This window comes from Rhododendron vialii, chromosome 7a (genome assembly GCF_030253575.1).
Source record: "Rhododendron vialii isolate Sample 1 chromosome 7a, ASM3025357v1".
Taxonomy (NCBI): Eukaryota; Viridiplantae; Streptophyta; class Magnoliopsida; order Ericales; family Ericaceae; genus Rhododendron; species Rhododendron vialii.
The window spans coordinates 20,456,722-20,474,853 of NC_080563.1; the positions used below are offsets into that span (position 1 = coordinate 20,456,722).

The window sequence follows — 18,132 nt, forward strand, 5'->3', positions numbered from 1 at the left end:
TGCACTTGGATACTGTCAAGTTTTAGAAGGAGAATGAATGAGCATTACCCTGCTCTTTATTAGTACTGAAGTGTCAATCAACTTTGAACAATTGCACAAGTTTCATTGCCTCTGCTTACCCTTTTCAACATCCTAGGCCCCATTCATTTTGGGGTTTTGAATTCTAATCATTATCCTATTTCTCTCCAATCATTTCTCTCATTTTTCTCTCTCTCTCCAATCATTACCCCTATTTTCAATCATTACTCTATTTCTCTTTACACTTATTACCTACAAATCCAAAATCCCAAAATGAATGGAGCCCTACAGACTTGAGTGCCTTTTTAGTTTCTAGGCATTGTTGTAGTATAGGTTCATCTTACAAGAATATCCTTGGTAAGGGGACACTGTTCCACAATTGGTATTTTCGGTTCCTTAATTCCACCAATGTAACCAAGTCAATCCCCAAAGATGATGCTTCATCCTGCACGGCCAAGCTGAAAATTTTAAGTTGAGAAGAGCAGTGATGCATTGTGCCTTTTAGCTTTATTTTGGAGCAACAAAAGGAGACTGGCAACTTTGTTCTGCACTAGGTAAAACACATATGGAGTATTAGCATCTCTTCTCTTTACTCAAGTTTTAGATGCATTTCCTGCTACTAAAAGTTTACTTTGGCTTTAAAGGCTTTCAAAAACGTATCAGCAGTTGGGGAGATATTTTGGTATTTCGTGTTTATTGTAGAGTCTTTCCCTTGTAATATATTATGATATAGAATATATAATCCCTGGTAAGGGGAGTTTGGTATGTACAACGATTGGTAAATCGACCACATACATCAGTTTTTCCTGTGACTTTAGCACTGGTGGTGATGCATCTTGCCTGAGGGAGCTGTATAATTTAAGGTGAGCACAGTTTATGGGGCATTGTGCCTGCCATGCCATTTAGGATTTTATTAATGCTTGCCTTGTTTGAAGGAAAAATCTCTCAGCAAGTAAAAGGGCATCTCAATCTGATACCCTTTCTTTGATGAAAATTTAATATCTCCCTTTGGTTGTGACTCATATCTTATCTGTTGAGTAACAGGTTCGACTGGTTAAAGATAAAGAGACAAATAAACCTAGAGGTTATGCATTCATTGAGTATATGCATACAAGTGATATGAAAGGTTTGTTCATCTTTGGATACTGTCGTTATTGTGGTGTGTTTGATTGATTGTTCATGTATGTAATTCAGCTACATATAAAATGGGAAGAAGCTTGAAAACCGAAGAGTGCTTGTCGATGTTGAAAGTGGTAGAACTGTTCCAAAATGGCAGCCTTGTATACTTGCCAGTGGACCTAGGGTTGGAGAGGAAGACCTCAATCAAAAGCATTCTGGGAGGTAAATTTGTTGGTTTTCTTTACCTTCTTATTTGCATTGCAGTGTCGTTTGGGGAATTATTTGTAGGTATAGGCTTGTACCTGGTTGGCTGTGTAGCTTCATAGACCATTTTCTTTACATCTATTTTAAGGTGGTTGTGTTGGATGTCCCTCTCAATCAATAGAAGCGTATCTAATCATCAGATAATATATGACTGGCTTTACTTCCTGATTAAATTTCGTGCATTGGTCATCATTCAGTTTTGTGAAACTTCCTTTGAGTATAGTGCATTGAATGTTTACTTGGTAACCTGTGTTATTTAATTTGTTTCCAGTTTTGTATTTTTCCCCCCTTTTCCCATAATAGTTCTGTCATTTGTGACTTTTGTCTGATATGTTAATAGATACCATTTCTAGTTCCAATCATTTGATGTTCAGAGAGATACAACAATCTGGAGGACCATCACGGCTAGAGGAGCCGGGGGTACACGATGAGCAGCAGGGATACCGGTAACATTTCTGTTGATACTTCTGCGCTTTCATATTCTTGTTTGAGTGCTTTAGACTTTATTTGGGAAAGAAAGGGTAATTCTACAAGATTGAGCCATGCAGAGATTAGGTCCTTTAATTTTAGGAAAATTTGGGTAGTGTCCACTATAGAACATCATATTAAAATGCTCATCTTGGTGTTTGCATGATAGTAATAGTTTAATGGGAGATGGTTAATGTATTGGAACAATTTATATCCATGCTTCAAATCAATGTGTCTTGGAAGGATATGGATTTTCAACAAAAATCTTCTTGCTGCCTTGTATCTGCATATTAGTATTTGAGATGATTACTGAAGAATAAAACTCTTGCAGGGAGTGGGAAAAATCTCGTGGAAGGGGAAGAGAGAAGTCTCGTGAGCATTCTCATGACAAACCAAGGGATCGTTATCATAGGTGCAAGAAAAAGGTAACTTACCAGAATGCTTTTGTCCAGTTTGACCTACTTATTATAGATTATATACTCAACTCAATCAATTTTTGTTTTCTGCTTGGTGCAAATGCTATATTTGGCAGTGTCTTTATATCCATTTTACTTGTTCGATTTGCAACTTCTTTTTTTTTGGTTGATTATGTATATTGCTTTGATTGTGCATAGTTTTGGGCAGTTAGGCATCATGCGAGCACATGGAGCTCGCAAACTACAACCATAAGTGGATAGGAAGCCTTTTGCTATGTAGAACTTCCAGTCTAAATACTTAAATACTTTTGGTTTCTCTTAACACTTCAATGCTAGCCCTTTTGCAATCATATATATAGATCACCTGTCATCAAACTCATACAATTAATCAAACTTATGCAGCTTACATTTACTAGACTCAACTACTTGTACAATTCCACAAACATTCAACATCATTCTCCTCAATGGGCATGATAGACGTGCCTTGCACGTCACGCCTCACGTACTCTGAAAAAAACTAACGCCTTATTCCACACCATAGCAACCTCATGGGAAAAAATCTATCCTGAACACATAATTCCACACCAGCATCCATGATCCATCCATAACCACCCTTTCAACCCCAAAAGTAAACCCACAATTGTTAACAACTTAAAGATATTCGCGCGCGTGTGTGCATTTATAGGTATATATTTGTGTATATGTATGTACATATGTGGCGAGAGATAGAGAGAGAGAGAGAGAGAATCAACCCATGTTTTTTAAGCTGATTACTTTTTTTGTTGGAGATTAATTTATTGGATCAAAAATTTTGAAGGGTATTATGGTTGTGAGATTTTATTCAAACTATCCAACGGAAGGTGTCAGGACATCACAATCCAAAAACCACTAGGGGGTTTTGTGTTCGAGTTTAAACACCATGGAGCAACAAAAATAGGTCATAGTTTAGGGGGAGTTTAATTTAATTTACCCCTTATTGTTTGCATCAATACGATATAGGGGGTGCCTTTTTCTTGTCCATGATATCAATCGATACGAGCCCATTTTTGTTCATCTACCTAAAAAGTGGGTGAACATTATCCACCACCTCATTGGTTGATACTAACTCATGGAACATACTTTACTTAACTATGGTTATGGTTTTAAAATAATATCTATGATAAGATCTCAAGCTTACCTATTTGCACTTTCTTTTAAAGGAAAGGTTACTTATTTACTTTCAAATGATTAATCACTTAACTGTCGGTGTAAAAACTTTAACACAGGAAATCCCAGCCAAAATTCTAATTTATCAATTGTCAATAAATTGTTTGTCTTGCTCTCCCAGTGCATAAAAAAGTCAATACCTTTTAATAAAAAAACTTCGTTCTTGGTAAATGAATTTTATTTTTATCTGGTAATCTTTCGATATTTTTCACTACTTAGAAATCGTCAAACTAGAAATTTCATTAACTAATCTCTCAAAAATCAATCACACAAGCATATAGTTCATCCTTAACTTTCTGATTTTGGTCAATATTTTTTTCAAGTTCCATTTATCGAAGTTACTCGCATTTCCTCTTGTGTCACGGCCAAAGATGCTTGAGAAATTCTTCGTACATCTCATGAGGGAATAGAGACGGTTAGGGTGTCTAAGCTTCAAATGTGCACAACACAATTCAAGCAACTTAAGATGCATGACGAGGAGAACCTTGATAGCTTCATCTCTAGGTTAACCGAAATTGTTCACACTTTTCATAGTTTAGGTGAACCACCTCTCCAATTTCAAACCCTCTAAGTCTACCTCTAAGTCTAGCACCGGTATAGCTTTTAAGTCCACCCATGAGGATACCTCGGAGACTTGTGAAGATGATGATTTTGAGTGATGTAGAGCTTGCAAAATTTGCTAAGAAATTTAGAAAGTTTTTTAGGAGAAAGAACGACCTAGGTAAGTCTTGTAAACCTTCGTCTAGTCTTAAGAGAAACATTCTTGGAAATGATGATGAGAGGCCATCGTTTGACAAATCTAGAAAGCCACTAGGAATCCAATGTCACAAATGCCATGGTTTTGGGCATATCCAATCTGAGTGTGCCAACACCCTCAAGGAAAAGATGAAAAAGGGTCTTAAGGTCATGTGGGATGATGATAGTGAGAGTGGTTTTCAAATAGGAGGTGAGGGAATTCTAGTGCGTCCGTGCGAGTGGCTACTGTTGACTCACCCGTATCTCCTAAACTCTTGTCCGTTTCCTCCTCTTCTAGTCTTGAGAGCATTGAGAGTGATAAGTCTAGTGCCGAAGTGAAGATTGCTAAAAATGTTGAAATTGAAGGAGAAGAATGTGAGAGGGAATCCATTCATGAGGCCTATGACCTAATGTATCAAGACTTTATGAAACAAGGAAAAAGGAAGGAGTTGGAAACTAGCCTTAAGATAGTGGAGAAGGAGAAAATGTCCCTTAGGGAAGATATAACCAATACATCTCTAGAATTAGATGAGCTTAAGAAGTATAATGCCAAATTAGCCGATAAGTTTGCAACCATGTGACCATGGGATCTTTGTATATATTGAATATATCATGAAGTGTTTCTTTGTGTCGCTTGAATGTCGTGCACTCTTCTATTTGTACACACTCTCTTGGGGCTTGGTCCTTTTGGTGTCTAAGGGTCATTGATTCTATTCTTGGTTGAATTCTACTTGTTTTTATCTTAGATTGACCAAATATTTAATGTTTACCTTTAGATGCTTTCCCCCATTGATTCTACTCGAGTGATCGCCTGGGGATTAGTGTGAAAGCTTCCCTTTGTGCACACAAGAGTGAGATATTCATTTATTGTCTTTCATTTTCTTTAAAAAAAATAAATTCAAAAACAATAGAAAAAGAAGAAAACAAGAAAAATATTTGTAATTCTCTTATTGGGGTTTTGTTGCTCTAGTGCACCCCTTTTTGTGAACTTGCACTAAGGGCGAATTGCTACCTAATCATTGCACCATCCTAGGGGTGTGTGTCTCTTGGGTCTAATTATTGCACCATCCTAGGGGTGTGTGTCTCTTGGGTCCTTGAGAATGAGAAATGGGGTTTGTGCGTGAAGTCTTTAGGTCTAAATGACTTATGGTTTGACTTCTTTCATCAAACTTGTGTGAATTCTTCACCATGATAGTCTACAGCATGAGATTCTCTTGATGCATGATTTGCTTAATGATACATTCTTGTTATGCTTTGCACTATGTTATCATTGGTGTCTTTGAGTTTGAATGCCTATTTATCAAGAAAATCTTCACCTTGTGCTTGGGTATGACATTTAGAGAATTTGTAATGCCTTATGAATGCGTGCGTTTTCATTTTCTGTAGGCATTTGATAAGGGGGAGTGTTGTGTATGCTTGGTACTCTTGTATGTGTTGGCTCTTGGTGAGGGGGAGGTTGGATAGTTTTTCTTCTTTTGGTCCTCTTTTGAGGTTTGAAAACATCCTATTGCTTTTTATGTGTTCTCTAGTTCTTGTTGCTCGTGTTTTTGTGTTGTTGTTCGAGTGCACTATTGAGTTAGGTGTGACTTGGGGTAAAAGTTGATAATTCTTAACTTGTAGTCTTCTTGTTAAACCTTTTGATTTATGGAAAATTGAGAAGATTAGGCCGTGATTTTATGCTTAGGGTGTGTTGGCCCTAAGTAGTTTCCACGTATATCTCGTGTTTTTGTTCTTTAGCTTTATTGCAATTTAGTTTGATTGTTGATTTGAATTGCTTGGTATGGAACTTGGTCAGCGACTTTGTATTTGTTGTGTTAATTTTTAATTAGTTGTCCCATTCACCCCCTCTGGGACTTTATAGCGCATTAGATTATTTTAGTTTATTAATGGTTCATTGACTCTCTTATGACTTAGTATTGTTGGATTTTTTTTATGGCTTTTAGATATTGGCGTTTAGACTTCTATGATGTTGGCTATTATAATTTATGGCTAATGATTTATGCATCTTGGTTTTTCTAGTTTATGGATTTCTCTTCTCTTGTTCTTATTGCCAAGTATTCTTGCTCCGGTAATGTATTTTTTTTGTTTGTTTTCCGTTGTTTATGCATTATTCTTCTTGCCTATATCTTTGCTCATACTTTTTCATTGAGCAAGAAATTTTTGTTATCTAATCCTTGATTTTGTTTGAATTGTGGTTGTAGTGGATTAAGGACTTAGGGATACGATATTATTTTTGTTGGGTGTTTTGTCATGGAAGTGTCAGAAGGGGAGATTGTTAGCTCCAAAAAGCAGTGTTATTTTTTGGTTGGGAATTTCATTTACAAATCGTATTTTCTTGGTATCCCATTATTCTTTATCGAGTTGCAATTTTTTCTTATTTTTACTAAGCATAGCGAGTCTACATAGAATTAGAGTGGAATGAATCTTTTATGAGAAAAAGTTCTTTCCGGACTAGCCCGGTAAAACACTCTTGTCCGAACAACCAATCCTCAAGCCATGTCACCCCAATAGAGTAGCTTCGCCATTGTCACGAAGTAAAGCATTATTTATAGAGGGGCTCGATTGGATGCTGTATGAGTTTTGGGTGTAGTATTTATAAATGGGGATACGATAGTAAGGGGTATTAGTTAAGAAGGGAGAATCTACATTGATGTTACATTTACGGAGGGGGGATTAAAAAGTAGATGGTTTAGATGAGGAATTAGAGAGGGGGAATAATGAAGAGTGGATGATGTAAAAAGCTATCAAATGACTCTTTTACCCTTGTGCATCCCAAACTTAATTATGCATTACATTAAATATATATAATTGCAAAACCTAATTTATTTAATTAGTTTTGGACAATGAAGCGATAATAAATTAGTTTACCTATAAATTAATTAATTTACTAATTATAAAAAAAAAACTTTGAATGTTATTTAGTTTAAAAAACTTTTCCCATTTGCCCTAGCCATCCATTTGTTTCCATTTTCCATCCAGCTGTCCATTTTCCATTCTCCGGTATTCCAATACCAAACCCACTTGAAAAACTTTTTCCATTTGCCATAGCCATCATTTGTTTCCATTTTCCATCCAGCCGTCCATTTTCCAATCTCCTGTATTCCAATACCAAACCCACTTGCACCCAATCATTTTCCAGATCCACACCTCATGATTTCCACAGTAGACTTCCACCGTTCTCAGTGGATCAACGACCAGTCGACTTCCACCATAGATACACCACCAGTCGACGGTGATGGTGAAGCTATAGATCCACCATAACGATGCATGTCTTCTCTCTCTCTCTCTCTCTCTCTCTCTCTCTCTCTCTCTCTCTCTCTTCCATTTGCTTCGGATCTTGGGTGTGCATGTGTGACTGCGTGTGATGAAAAGGATGGATGAGGGAGGGTAGAAAGGTCAAAAGATAGGTGTATAAGGCCGGATGATTTATGGCTACCTCTAGAGGTGGCAAAAAATTAGTACCTCAAATGGTGCTATGCCTGTGTTAACGAAGAAAGGGGATGAAGAAACACAAGAATCGATCCCAAACAGTGCAAAACCTGTCCAATCAAGGATCAATACACCCGGATTGCCTCATACACCCAACGAATACGGCATCCAATCGGGCCTAAAGCTCGGGCAAATCTGGGTGAGGTGCTTGTGAGCAGCTTGCTTAGGTCTGTAAGAGTCATGCACTAGTATCTTCATGGGTTGCATGTGTGCCACCTGTTGCGCGCCTTGCATCATTTTAAAAAGCAGGGTCCCACTAGTTCAGACTTTGAGCTGTTTGTGAGCAGCTTCCCCAGACCTGTCTCAGCAAGAATATTCTAGGCCTTTGAGCTGCTTGTGAGCAGCTTCTAGGCCTTTGAGCTGCTTGTGAGCAGTTTTAAGGCCTTTTTCTTACTTATTCAAGGCTTTAAACGAAGCTGTTAAAACGGTGGGCCCTTTTCGTACTTGGACATGAACTCATAGGTGAATAATGGGCCTTTGCCCATTGTAAGCCTTATGAGCTTAAGCCTGGTGAGAAAACCAAGGCCTTTACTGATTTGGGTTTGATCTCGAAGGCCTTGCCTTATTGTAGTGACATGCTTTTAGGTTGGGCCTGGACGAGATAAGTTGACTGATTCAGGCCTTGGGCCTTTAACTGATTTGGACCTACTGAAGGGCCTCATCTTTTCTAAGAGTCGGGCCAAGCCTGATTTTTATTGGAGTGACATTTCGGCCCAATACCACCGGTAGCCGACTTTCAAATCCTTCCCAAGCCTGAAATTTTCAGCGAGGGCCGTCTTTGAACCGACCAATCGGCCTTCTGATTTTTCGGCCAAAAATGGGTGTAAACAATTTCAACAAACTTAGAGTCGTTCTTCGGTGGATTTTCGAAGGTTTGTGGAAGGCTTGAGGAGTCAAGGAGCAACAATAAAATGCTGGGTGTGGTGAACGAAGAGTCGGCAAATAGTTCATAGGGCGATTTGTGAGGATTCAGAATCGTAGAGTAAGATTACTTGTAACCGCACAAGTCAGTTATAGTTTGATTCCTTCTTGTGGTTTTTACCTGGTTTTGGGATTTTCGTAGGGTAAGATTACTTGTAACCTTTTTTTTAACGTTGCCAGCAAATGATTAGAGCTGTTCAATATATTTAAAACATGTTTTTAAGAGTTTCTTAAAGAAATCAGCTCATTCTGATGTCGGTAAGGTCTTGATCGGCTCATTTAGTTGATTCTTGTCAAATTTGACAGGATAAAATTGAATGAACTGATTCAAGGCCTTACCAATAATTTGACAGGATAAAATTGAATGAGCCGATCAAGGCCTTACCAATATCAAAATGAGCTAATTTGAACAGGAGTTCTTAAAAATATGTTTTAAACACATTGAACGGCTCTGATCATTTGCTGGGACTCTAAAAACGAAAGATGTCAAAATTCGTATTAGCGAATCGGCCCCCATATATATGGGGAAACAGTCTCCGTCTAATAAGGACCTTAAATGAGGTCCTTAAATGCGGATCTCATAGTTCGGAGTACCACGCTAAAAATCGGAGCAATTCAACTTGTTTAAAAAATCGAAGCCATTCCCAAGGGATCTTCAAGTTGGCTCGTGAAGCCTAGTTTTATAACAACTAGTGCCAGCTGACCTGCTTACTTTTAGCCTAACCACATGGCTAAAAGGTTAATATCAAGTTATACAGTAGCTGCTGACGAATCCTTATATACCAATTAATTCTTTTCAACCTTTTCGATGTGAGATGTTACAATCTCTCCCACTTACGATTGTAACGTCCTCGTTGCGCCTTAAGATCCATCACTTCCACCCACCAAGTGATGTGAAACAAGTACCCGCTTAAGCACGTCAAGTTCCTTAGGCTCATCTCATGTGGGACCCACGACAAGCACCACAAGCTCCTCGCTTGTCGGGCCCACCTAAGCACTTCTCCTTGCTGGACCCGCCTCACACTTCTGGTTGGTACAAGCTTTGATACCACCTGTAACGATTCGCGCCAACTGACCTACTTATGCTTAGCCTAATCATGTGGCTCAAAACGTTAACTTCAATTTATATAGTTGTTGCTCACGAATCCTTATATACCAATTAATTCATTTTAACCTTTTTGATGTGGGATGTTACAAGTTTGGTCACCAATTCTTCACAAACTTGTATATCATGCATCAGGGGCCATGTGGAAGGCAAAACTTGAAAACAATTCTGTAACACCCATAAAATACATTTTGTATATTAGAGGAATCAAATAACTTTGACTGGAATTCTTTTAATGAGATAAAGATAAATTTCAAAACTTGTAGTATATGTGCATGTGTGTGGCAACGTGTAGGCTGGACATAGCGCTAATAAAATGACTTAAAACCTGGTCATTTCTTGGCTTGTACACGTGGTTTTAATAGGACATAATTTGTACACTTGGACTTGGTTTAAATAGCTAGATTTATGAGCAAGACTTCCCCACTGTAGAAAGCTTTAGAGAAAGGAAACATAAGGGAGGCAATGCGTGGGTTTATAGCAAAACAAGTTCAAGGCCATGGCTTTTGTTGAGAATCCATAGATGAGGTGATATCCGATTGAGCCAAGACGTGAGTGTGAGATACATATTTCTCGTACAATATTAATGTTGGGTTCTTGTTGGTTGTGCTATGTGCGGTGACTGTATGTCGTGGAACTGTTTGGTATGTGACGGGGTGACTAGGCTAATAAGCTATGCCAAAGACATGTTGGCCAATGGGCTGTGGTGAGGCTAGTGAGGTGGTACGTCACCCGTCATATACCGAGGACTGGATATGTGGTTCCATTTATGTGAAATGTGTTATATTCGTGGTTGGTGTTATATGTGGTGATTGGTGTCGTGTAGTTAATTTGGTGTTGATATTGTACACGTTATTATATCTCACACACTTCTGGGGTCCTTTGGACTCCAGCTTACAGGTTGGTTAACGGGCCAGGTGCCGGTGGTGCGAGCTTATCTGAGTTGCTGCGAGAGTGGGTGTTGTTTATTTATTTTAGAGATAGTTGTAAATTGTAAAGTTTTTTTTTTTGGAACAAAAGACAGATGGTGGTCTTTTTAATATCGTGGTGCTTGAGGATCCGGGTTGTTACAAATTCACACCCTTTGGCTCTACAAGGTCTTCAAGGCTTGGTGGATCTTCCACAATCTCATACTTTGAATATGAATCCAATGCACTTCTATGGCTTTCTTGACCACTTGTTCAACATACTCTTCGTCGTCATCAAGATACTCATCATAGATAGGTAAATCTTCAAAGTCATTCCTAAACTCATCCTTCATTGTCAACTCTTGAGCAAACACAATATCATCTGCCTTCAAGAGCTTGGTGGTGGTTTTGGGAACATCCATCATACCCAACTCATTGTAGAAATCAACACTACAACACCATTGGATTCATCACTTCCCTTGAGAAGTTTCGTGGAAGCAAATAACGTAGAACAATGGGATTTTGTAGCTACCTTATCCTTCAAGGTTAAGAAAGTGACTCGTTGTTCATCGTTATGCACAGTGTGTGCTCGACATGATTGCCGAACAAAGGGTACGATCACGAAGTGTTTGACCCGAGCTTAGCTGACCAACAGGATGGGGCGGCTAAGTTATTCTGGAATGTTTAGGAATGGACTCCTCGCTAACGGGAAGAAATTGCTTTCCTCTAATTTTAGCTGTGAGTTATTTTTGCATTTCACCTCCGATGGTCCTTCCTTAGCTTAATTCAGATATTTCAAATAAGATTCATATTGCATATAAAAAATATTATGGCAATAAACCTAGATTATAAAAGGGCAAAGTCCACTTTCACCCCCTGGTTATCGCCATGTGCGGATACTCCCCTCATGGTTTAAAACTGACCACATAACTTACCTGTGGTTTTGAAATTGTGCGGATAGACCCTCTGCCGTCATGTTTTCCATCCAAATTAACGGAGGTGTATTTCACACACCTCTAAAATGTAATATGAGTCGTTCATAATATATTAAATAAAGAATAGAGTATCTCTGTAAAAAATCATTTTGATCAGGCATCAATAACCCAGTGATCTAATTTTTAGTAAATTCAAATTTGAAATTTTAATTTCATAACAAAATCGATTCGACCATGAGCTTTTTATTTTTTTGATTGACTTGAATTTTAGCATAGATGTAGTACTCGTCAAAATTTACAATATCAACGGTTTTGATTCAATTTTTGGTATAGGGGAGGGTATGGTTAGATTTAAAAAAGAAGAAGAAGCAAGAGACATGATGAGGGTATATCGGTCTTTTAATGTTGAGTCCGTTAATATGAATGGAAAACATGACGGTATGGGGTCTATCTGCACATTTTAAAAATCACAGGTAGGTTATGTGGTCAGTTTTAAACCATGAGGGGGGTATCCGCACATAACGATAACCACAGGGGGTCAAAGTGGACTTTGCTCATTATGAAAGGCACCGAAAATTGTTGAAACATGAAAGCATGGCCTAAATCAATTGAGCTGAAAGATATTGGTCCTCGATTTGAATTACGGCAGTATTAGGTAATTGTTCCATGTAATTGCAATCAATTTGCAGTGAATTCGGGGCCTTGAATACACAACCATGAATAGGGAAAAATTCCAAAAATGAATAGGTAGAGTGAATTGTACCATAACCTCTATTGTAATCCTTTTTCCATCATAAAGATTATCGCGGTCGTATTGCCACGGACAGCCAAGTAAGATATGGCACCAAGCACCTCTTATCAAAGTACTTTTGTCAGATGGAGAAGGACACCAAGCACCTCTTATCTATTACTTGTATTGTATTAAGGCCTTGATATTTTTGTTTAATTACACTTTTATTACATACACAAGACTCAAAAAAATTAGTAACTACCCATTTTGCAATACAGAAATAAAAATAGAATTTTAATAAGTATCTTAACAGAAATTTCTGAAAATTTGACTCTATTTTAACTCAATTTCATTTTTTCTAGCTCGAAGGTTCTCCCCACACCAATCAAATTTTTTGTCTAATCCTAATATCTCGTAATATGTAACGAACCCAAAATTTTCTAAAATTCCATTAGCCGCCACATCAAGTCTTCCTAACCGTTCAACTGCCATGCTGCCCTTTGCTTAGTCATTTCATTTTTGGGGTGGAAAGAGTGGTGCAGGGCTTGAGTTGCGAATACTGTAGGCGATGGCTCTAAAAAAATTCTTAGGTAGAGTTTGTTGGAAGAGGCGGATATTAATAGGATTTTTTTTTTTTTTGAGCATGTTTCAATAGAAAATTAGGCTAGAGCGATTTTTTTTATTCAAATACGATTAAGTAAATTTTTGTAATAAAAAAGTAAAGTCTCATATTAACATTATGTTCTTCGAAATAAAAGATAACATAACAACACCTTAACTATTTAAGAAAGCCTTTGCCTACGTATACATGATGTGGAATGGAAATCCAAACTTCTTGTGAATTGTTTGTTAGTTAAAATCATACTAATATCTCAATTGACTGTAAATTTAAATATATACCTCAAATACAAACAATAGGATTGATTTACAACTCATTTTCAACATTGGTAGTAGTTTGGAGGCTTTTGATATTCATAAAAAATTCCCTCCCGCATAATTTAAAATTCTACGCAATTCTGATTGTTTCGTCCTCCCGCTTCTGGAATTTATGATCGGTATATTATTACTTTCCTCATATACTCATTTATAACAATTTAGAAAGTTAAATTAGTTTCTCATCATTTTACCGAGGAAGTTTCCCATAGGATTAAGAACCCAAATTCACCAATATTTATCAATTAATTAGTGGCTAATTGAGAACCAATATATGTGAACCCACGCAATCATCTTCTCCTCTCAGCAACCCTTGACATTGAGATCATACATTTCAAAAGCGGGAGTTGGATAAGATTACAATTAAGTGTGGGAAAATGATTTCGGCAGTCTATTTTTAATAACCACTCTCCAAAATTTGTTTTTCATTGTGTTTGAAAAATTGTGCTAATGTGTATTTTTGAACACTAGAATTAAACTAAAAAAATCAAAAGAAGTTGGAATTCATTTCCACATCTTGATAAATTTATAAAAAAAAATAAGACATTTAAAATAGTTATTGGGTTATTTTTTATTTTTTTCAGGGAAATAAGATTTGACCATGTAAATTTTGTAAGTTACCACTCATTTTCATTTCACATCCAAATAAAATTGATATTTTCCACAATAGCCTTATCTTCCTCCGTCTCTTATTTAAAGTCCAGTATTCTATTTTGGGCTGTCCCTTAATAAGTGTCCATTTTATAAAGTTAGTGGGTAAAAGTTGGTGCATTGTCTATTTTATCCCTAAAAATAGATTTCATTTTGAAAAGTTAGTGAGTAAAATGTAATGATGATGGGTAGGTAGGAAAAGTAGAGGAAAAAATGATGTGAAATGTATAATGATGATGTCTTTTTAATAAGTTGAAATTACGAAACAAGACACTTAAAAATGGACGGAGGGAGTACAAACTATAAACCTAGATCCTTATATAGGGCCCACCACTATTAGGAAAGGGTGGGGAAGGCTGGAGTGGCAGTTACGAATTGTAATTTAGAAAGGATCGGAAAAGAACTAACCTTTTATTAAGGGAAAGAGACTGCAAATATTACAAGAGGGAGAGGGAGACAGAGAGCTTGGTTTTTAGTGAGAGAGGGCAAAACCAAAAACCTGTCTAACAAAAGAAAGACGCGTCCTTTATATAGAGGACTCTACAGGACAACAAACAGTAAAATAAAACTGTGGATATAATTGCCGAGTACACAAACTGGGCCCCATTGCACAAAAATCTCCACCGAAAGCAAAAACCACTCTATTATTGAGTGCACTAGAAAATACTCTATAATTGAGTTCTTCTGTTGGAACTTTGAAATCAAAGCTCCCATTATCCAGACTTTAAGTAAAGGCATCCATTATTGATCCCGCTTTTCTTTGCCTTTTCGTGACTGTGTTGCCATAATTTCAACCATACTGTCCCAAAAGTCTCCTAATGTGGGCTCATTCTGATCTTCCTCATAAGGGTCTTGAGATTCACCAGCAAGGCAAGTGAAAGGATTATTGTCAGCTTCATTGCTTGTAGCTGATGTCATGGACGCATCATCTGTGACTTGATTAACAGATTGTAAAAATTGGTCCTTCATAAACTCCATTGTCTTGACTACAATTTCATCATCAGTTAATAATGGATTTTTCTTTTTTAATTGAGCAGAAATTTCCAAGAAGGGATTTTTGATTGAAGGTTTCTCCCTTTGTTGGACCTGTTTTGCCAATTCTTGGTTTTTCAACTTAATTGTCAGCATTTGCTCATCCATTTGAAGCCCTTTCCACCATTTGTGCTGAAAGAATCTTTCCAATATTGGAAAGCCAAATTTATCTGAGGCGACTTGAATATCCCATCGCCAGATCCACGGTGTTCCACAGGTTGCCATGGCTTGAAGGAATAATTTTCCTTCCGGAATATTGGGTCCCCATAATTGAGACTGTAAATTCATAAAGGACTCCATTTCTTTTTGTAACTCTTGAGGCAAATAATTTGGCTGTGGTCCAAATTTATTCCACCAAGAAATAAACCAATTTGGAAACTCATAGTGCCCAATAGCTTGTGGGCATATTTTAAAAAACCATGAATGTTTCCTCTTTGGATTCTGGTAATAAAAAACTTTTGTCCAAGCCTCAATATAATCCCAATAATTATATTGGACTGTCGACATTCCATGCTCATTTTTTATGGACAAAGATTTTGCCCTTTGTGGGTGAATTCTCCATTTATGTACTGGAATAACCATCTTTATTATGGCTTTGCTATAACTTATAGGCCCATTCTTTTGGCCTACCTTCTCAAAAGTATGAGTAAACTCCACAGATCCTGATTGGATCAACATTGCCTCATAAAAAGACCGATATTTACCTTCAAGAACTGGATAGCTCATTATATCCATATATCGGGACTTTATTTCCCACGGATCATCCTTCCATTGTTCATCCTGGGATTCCAGGATCATAATTGTTTCAGTTAATTCTGAGGTTTTGAAAACTTCTTCGGATTGAACAACCTCCGCCATTGAAGGTGATGAATTTGAGACTGAGGCTGAATTGGCCTCCTGTAAGGATGGAAATTGTAATTGTTTAGCCTTCAAGTAGGCCTTTGCATCTGCTTGGGTCACCCTTGGACGACCCCTGCCACGAGAAGAATTCCCTCGACCACGTCCTCTATCTGGTGGTCTGTTCATCTGCAAAATTAAGCAGTGGACAAGATTGTTAACTTCATTTGAAGTCTTTGTATTGATAACTGGAGACACTCTACATCCCAGTCTTGATCTTCATCCTCAATTCCATATTGACAATAATGCCGAAGCAGTGCTTCTCTGGCATGAATCCATCGCATCAAATTATGGCGAGTTTGAGGCCATTTAAATATTATCATTTCAATATGAGTATTGAAAACAGCCCTTTTCAATTTTAACCATTGTTGGAAAATTGTTCTTTGTTGAACAAAATTATTATGATTCATCCCTGCAAAAATTCACGGGTGAGAAAATCAGGTAGAGAATTATTTTCTCCTTTCATATATTCAATATCAAAATCAAAGGCCGATAATTCCGACTGCCATCTAGCAAAAATTTGCTTTGAAGCAAGGTTTTTAATATCCTGTTTTAAAACCTGCTTAGCTGCACTGCAATCAACACGTAATAAAAATTGTTGATTTAGCAAATCATCTTGAAATTTATTTATGCATTTAATAATAGAAAGAATTTCTTTCTTTATAGTACTGTAATTAGTTTGAGCATTTTTAAACAAACCAGAAGTAAATCTCACTAATTCCTCTTTATTAGAATTGATATTGTATTGTTTCTATATACCTCCGTATCCCATATTTGAGGCATCTGTCTCAACAATTTTCTTCCATTCTGGATTAGCGATTGCTAAGCAAGGTAATTGTTTTGCTTTTAATTTAATTTTTCGAACAGCTATAGTATGCTGTTCAGACCAAGGAGGAGGATTCTTCTTAAGTCTTTCATATAGAGGTGCAGAATCCTGTGCAAGTTCTTTATAATGGTCTCCTATATAATTAAGACTTCCAAGAAATCTCTGTAATTGAGTTTTATCCTTAATTTCATCTGGAAATTTAGAAGCAAATTCTATACTTCTATCAATAGGGATAATCTTCCCTTGGTGAATATTGTGTCATAAGAATCTAACCTTAGTTTGAAATAATTTCATCTTAGGAGCAGAAACAACCAATCCATTTCTTTTAATTACATCTTTGAAAACTCTAAGATGTTTAACATGCTGGTCAATGTTCTCAGAAAATATTAGAACATCATCAATGTAACAAATAGCAAAATCAGCATATGGATAAAAAATATCATTCATAATATTTTGAAATTCTGAAGGTGCATTCTTCAGACCAAAAGGCATTACATTCCATTCATAATGACCAAAAGGAACAGCAAAGGCTGTCTTATAACGATCAGATTCTTGTATTTGAATCTGCCAGTATCCAGATTTTAAGTCAAATTTGGAAAAGATAACTGCTTTATTCAGTCGATCCAACATGTCTTTTTTATTAGGAATGGGATACCTAATCCACATTAAAACTTCATTTAATGGTTTATAATTAATAACCAATCTAGGAACACCTCGTTCCTTCTCGGCATTTTTATTGACGTAAAAGGCTGTGCAACTCCAAAGAGAATAGCTTTTTTTAATTAACTGCTTTTTGAGCAAATTGTCAATCTCATTTTGATATAATTTCAAATATTCTTGTTTCATTTGAGAAGGCCTAGTTTTTGTAGGAATTCTTTTTTCATTAAAACCCTTCTCATAAGGTAATGAAACAATATATTTTTTCCTATCCCAGAAAGCATTAGGGATATCACTACATATTTCTTGTTTGAAATTATTCTCTATTTGAGAAAATTTTCCTTTCAAAATCGGTGTCTGGAGCATTTCTTCAATATTCATTATTTGAATTTCTTTTTTAAGAAAATTTATCTGTTTATCTTTATGAGAAAATTTTCTCATAATATCATTAATTTCTTTATAAACAGGTGGAGTGACAAATTCAAAAAATATTTCATGACCATTTACCTGGGCAGATATTCCAGCAGTACTGGTCTTCATTGGCAACAACATTGCCAAGAAAGGAGTTCCAAGGATTAACTCCTGTTGAAGATTTCTTATACAAAGAAAAGTTGTTTCTAAGCAAACACCTTTATTACAGATGTAAACTTTATTAAGTTTGTATTTGATTATCATTTTTGCTCCACTAGCATTAGTGAGGCTTTGAGAAGTTTTCTCAAAATATTGGGTCGGAATTATTCCTTCTTGAACACAATTCATGTCGGCTCCACTATCAACTAGTGCTATTATATTGTTGATTATATATTCTTTATGGATCACCAA

At 36.7% G+C, this 18,132-nt stretch overlaps 1 protein-coding gene across 1 annotated transcript; it reads left to right on the forward strand.

The window, feature by feature from the left end:
* Window positions 1-316: 316 nt before the first annotated feature.
* On the forward strand, window positions 317-10,912 carry LOC131333222 (uncharacterized). Its single transcript, XM_058367639.1, has 4 exons — window positions 317-1,359; window positions 1,742-1,847; window positions 2,201-2,294; window positions 10,635-10,912. The coding sequence occupies exons 1-4, from the start codon at window positions 1,224-1,226 to the stop codon at window positions 10,779-10,781; spliced, it is 483 nt and encodes a 160-aa protein (XP_058223622.1). The 5' UTR covers window positions 317-1,223; the 3' UTR covers window positions 10,782-10,912.
* Window positions 10,913-18,132: the final 7,220 nt, after the last annotated feature.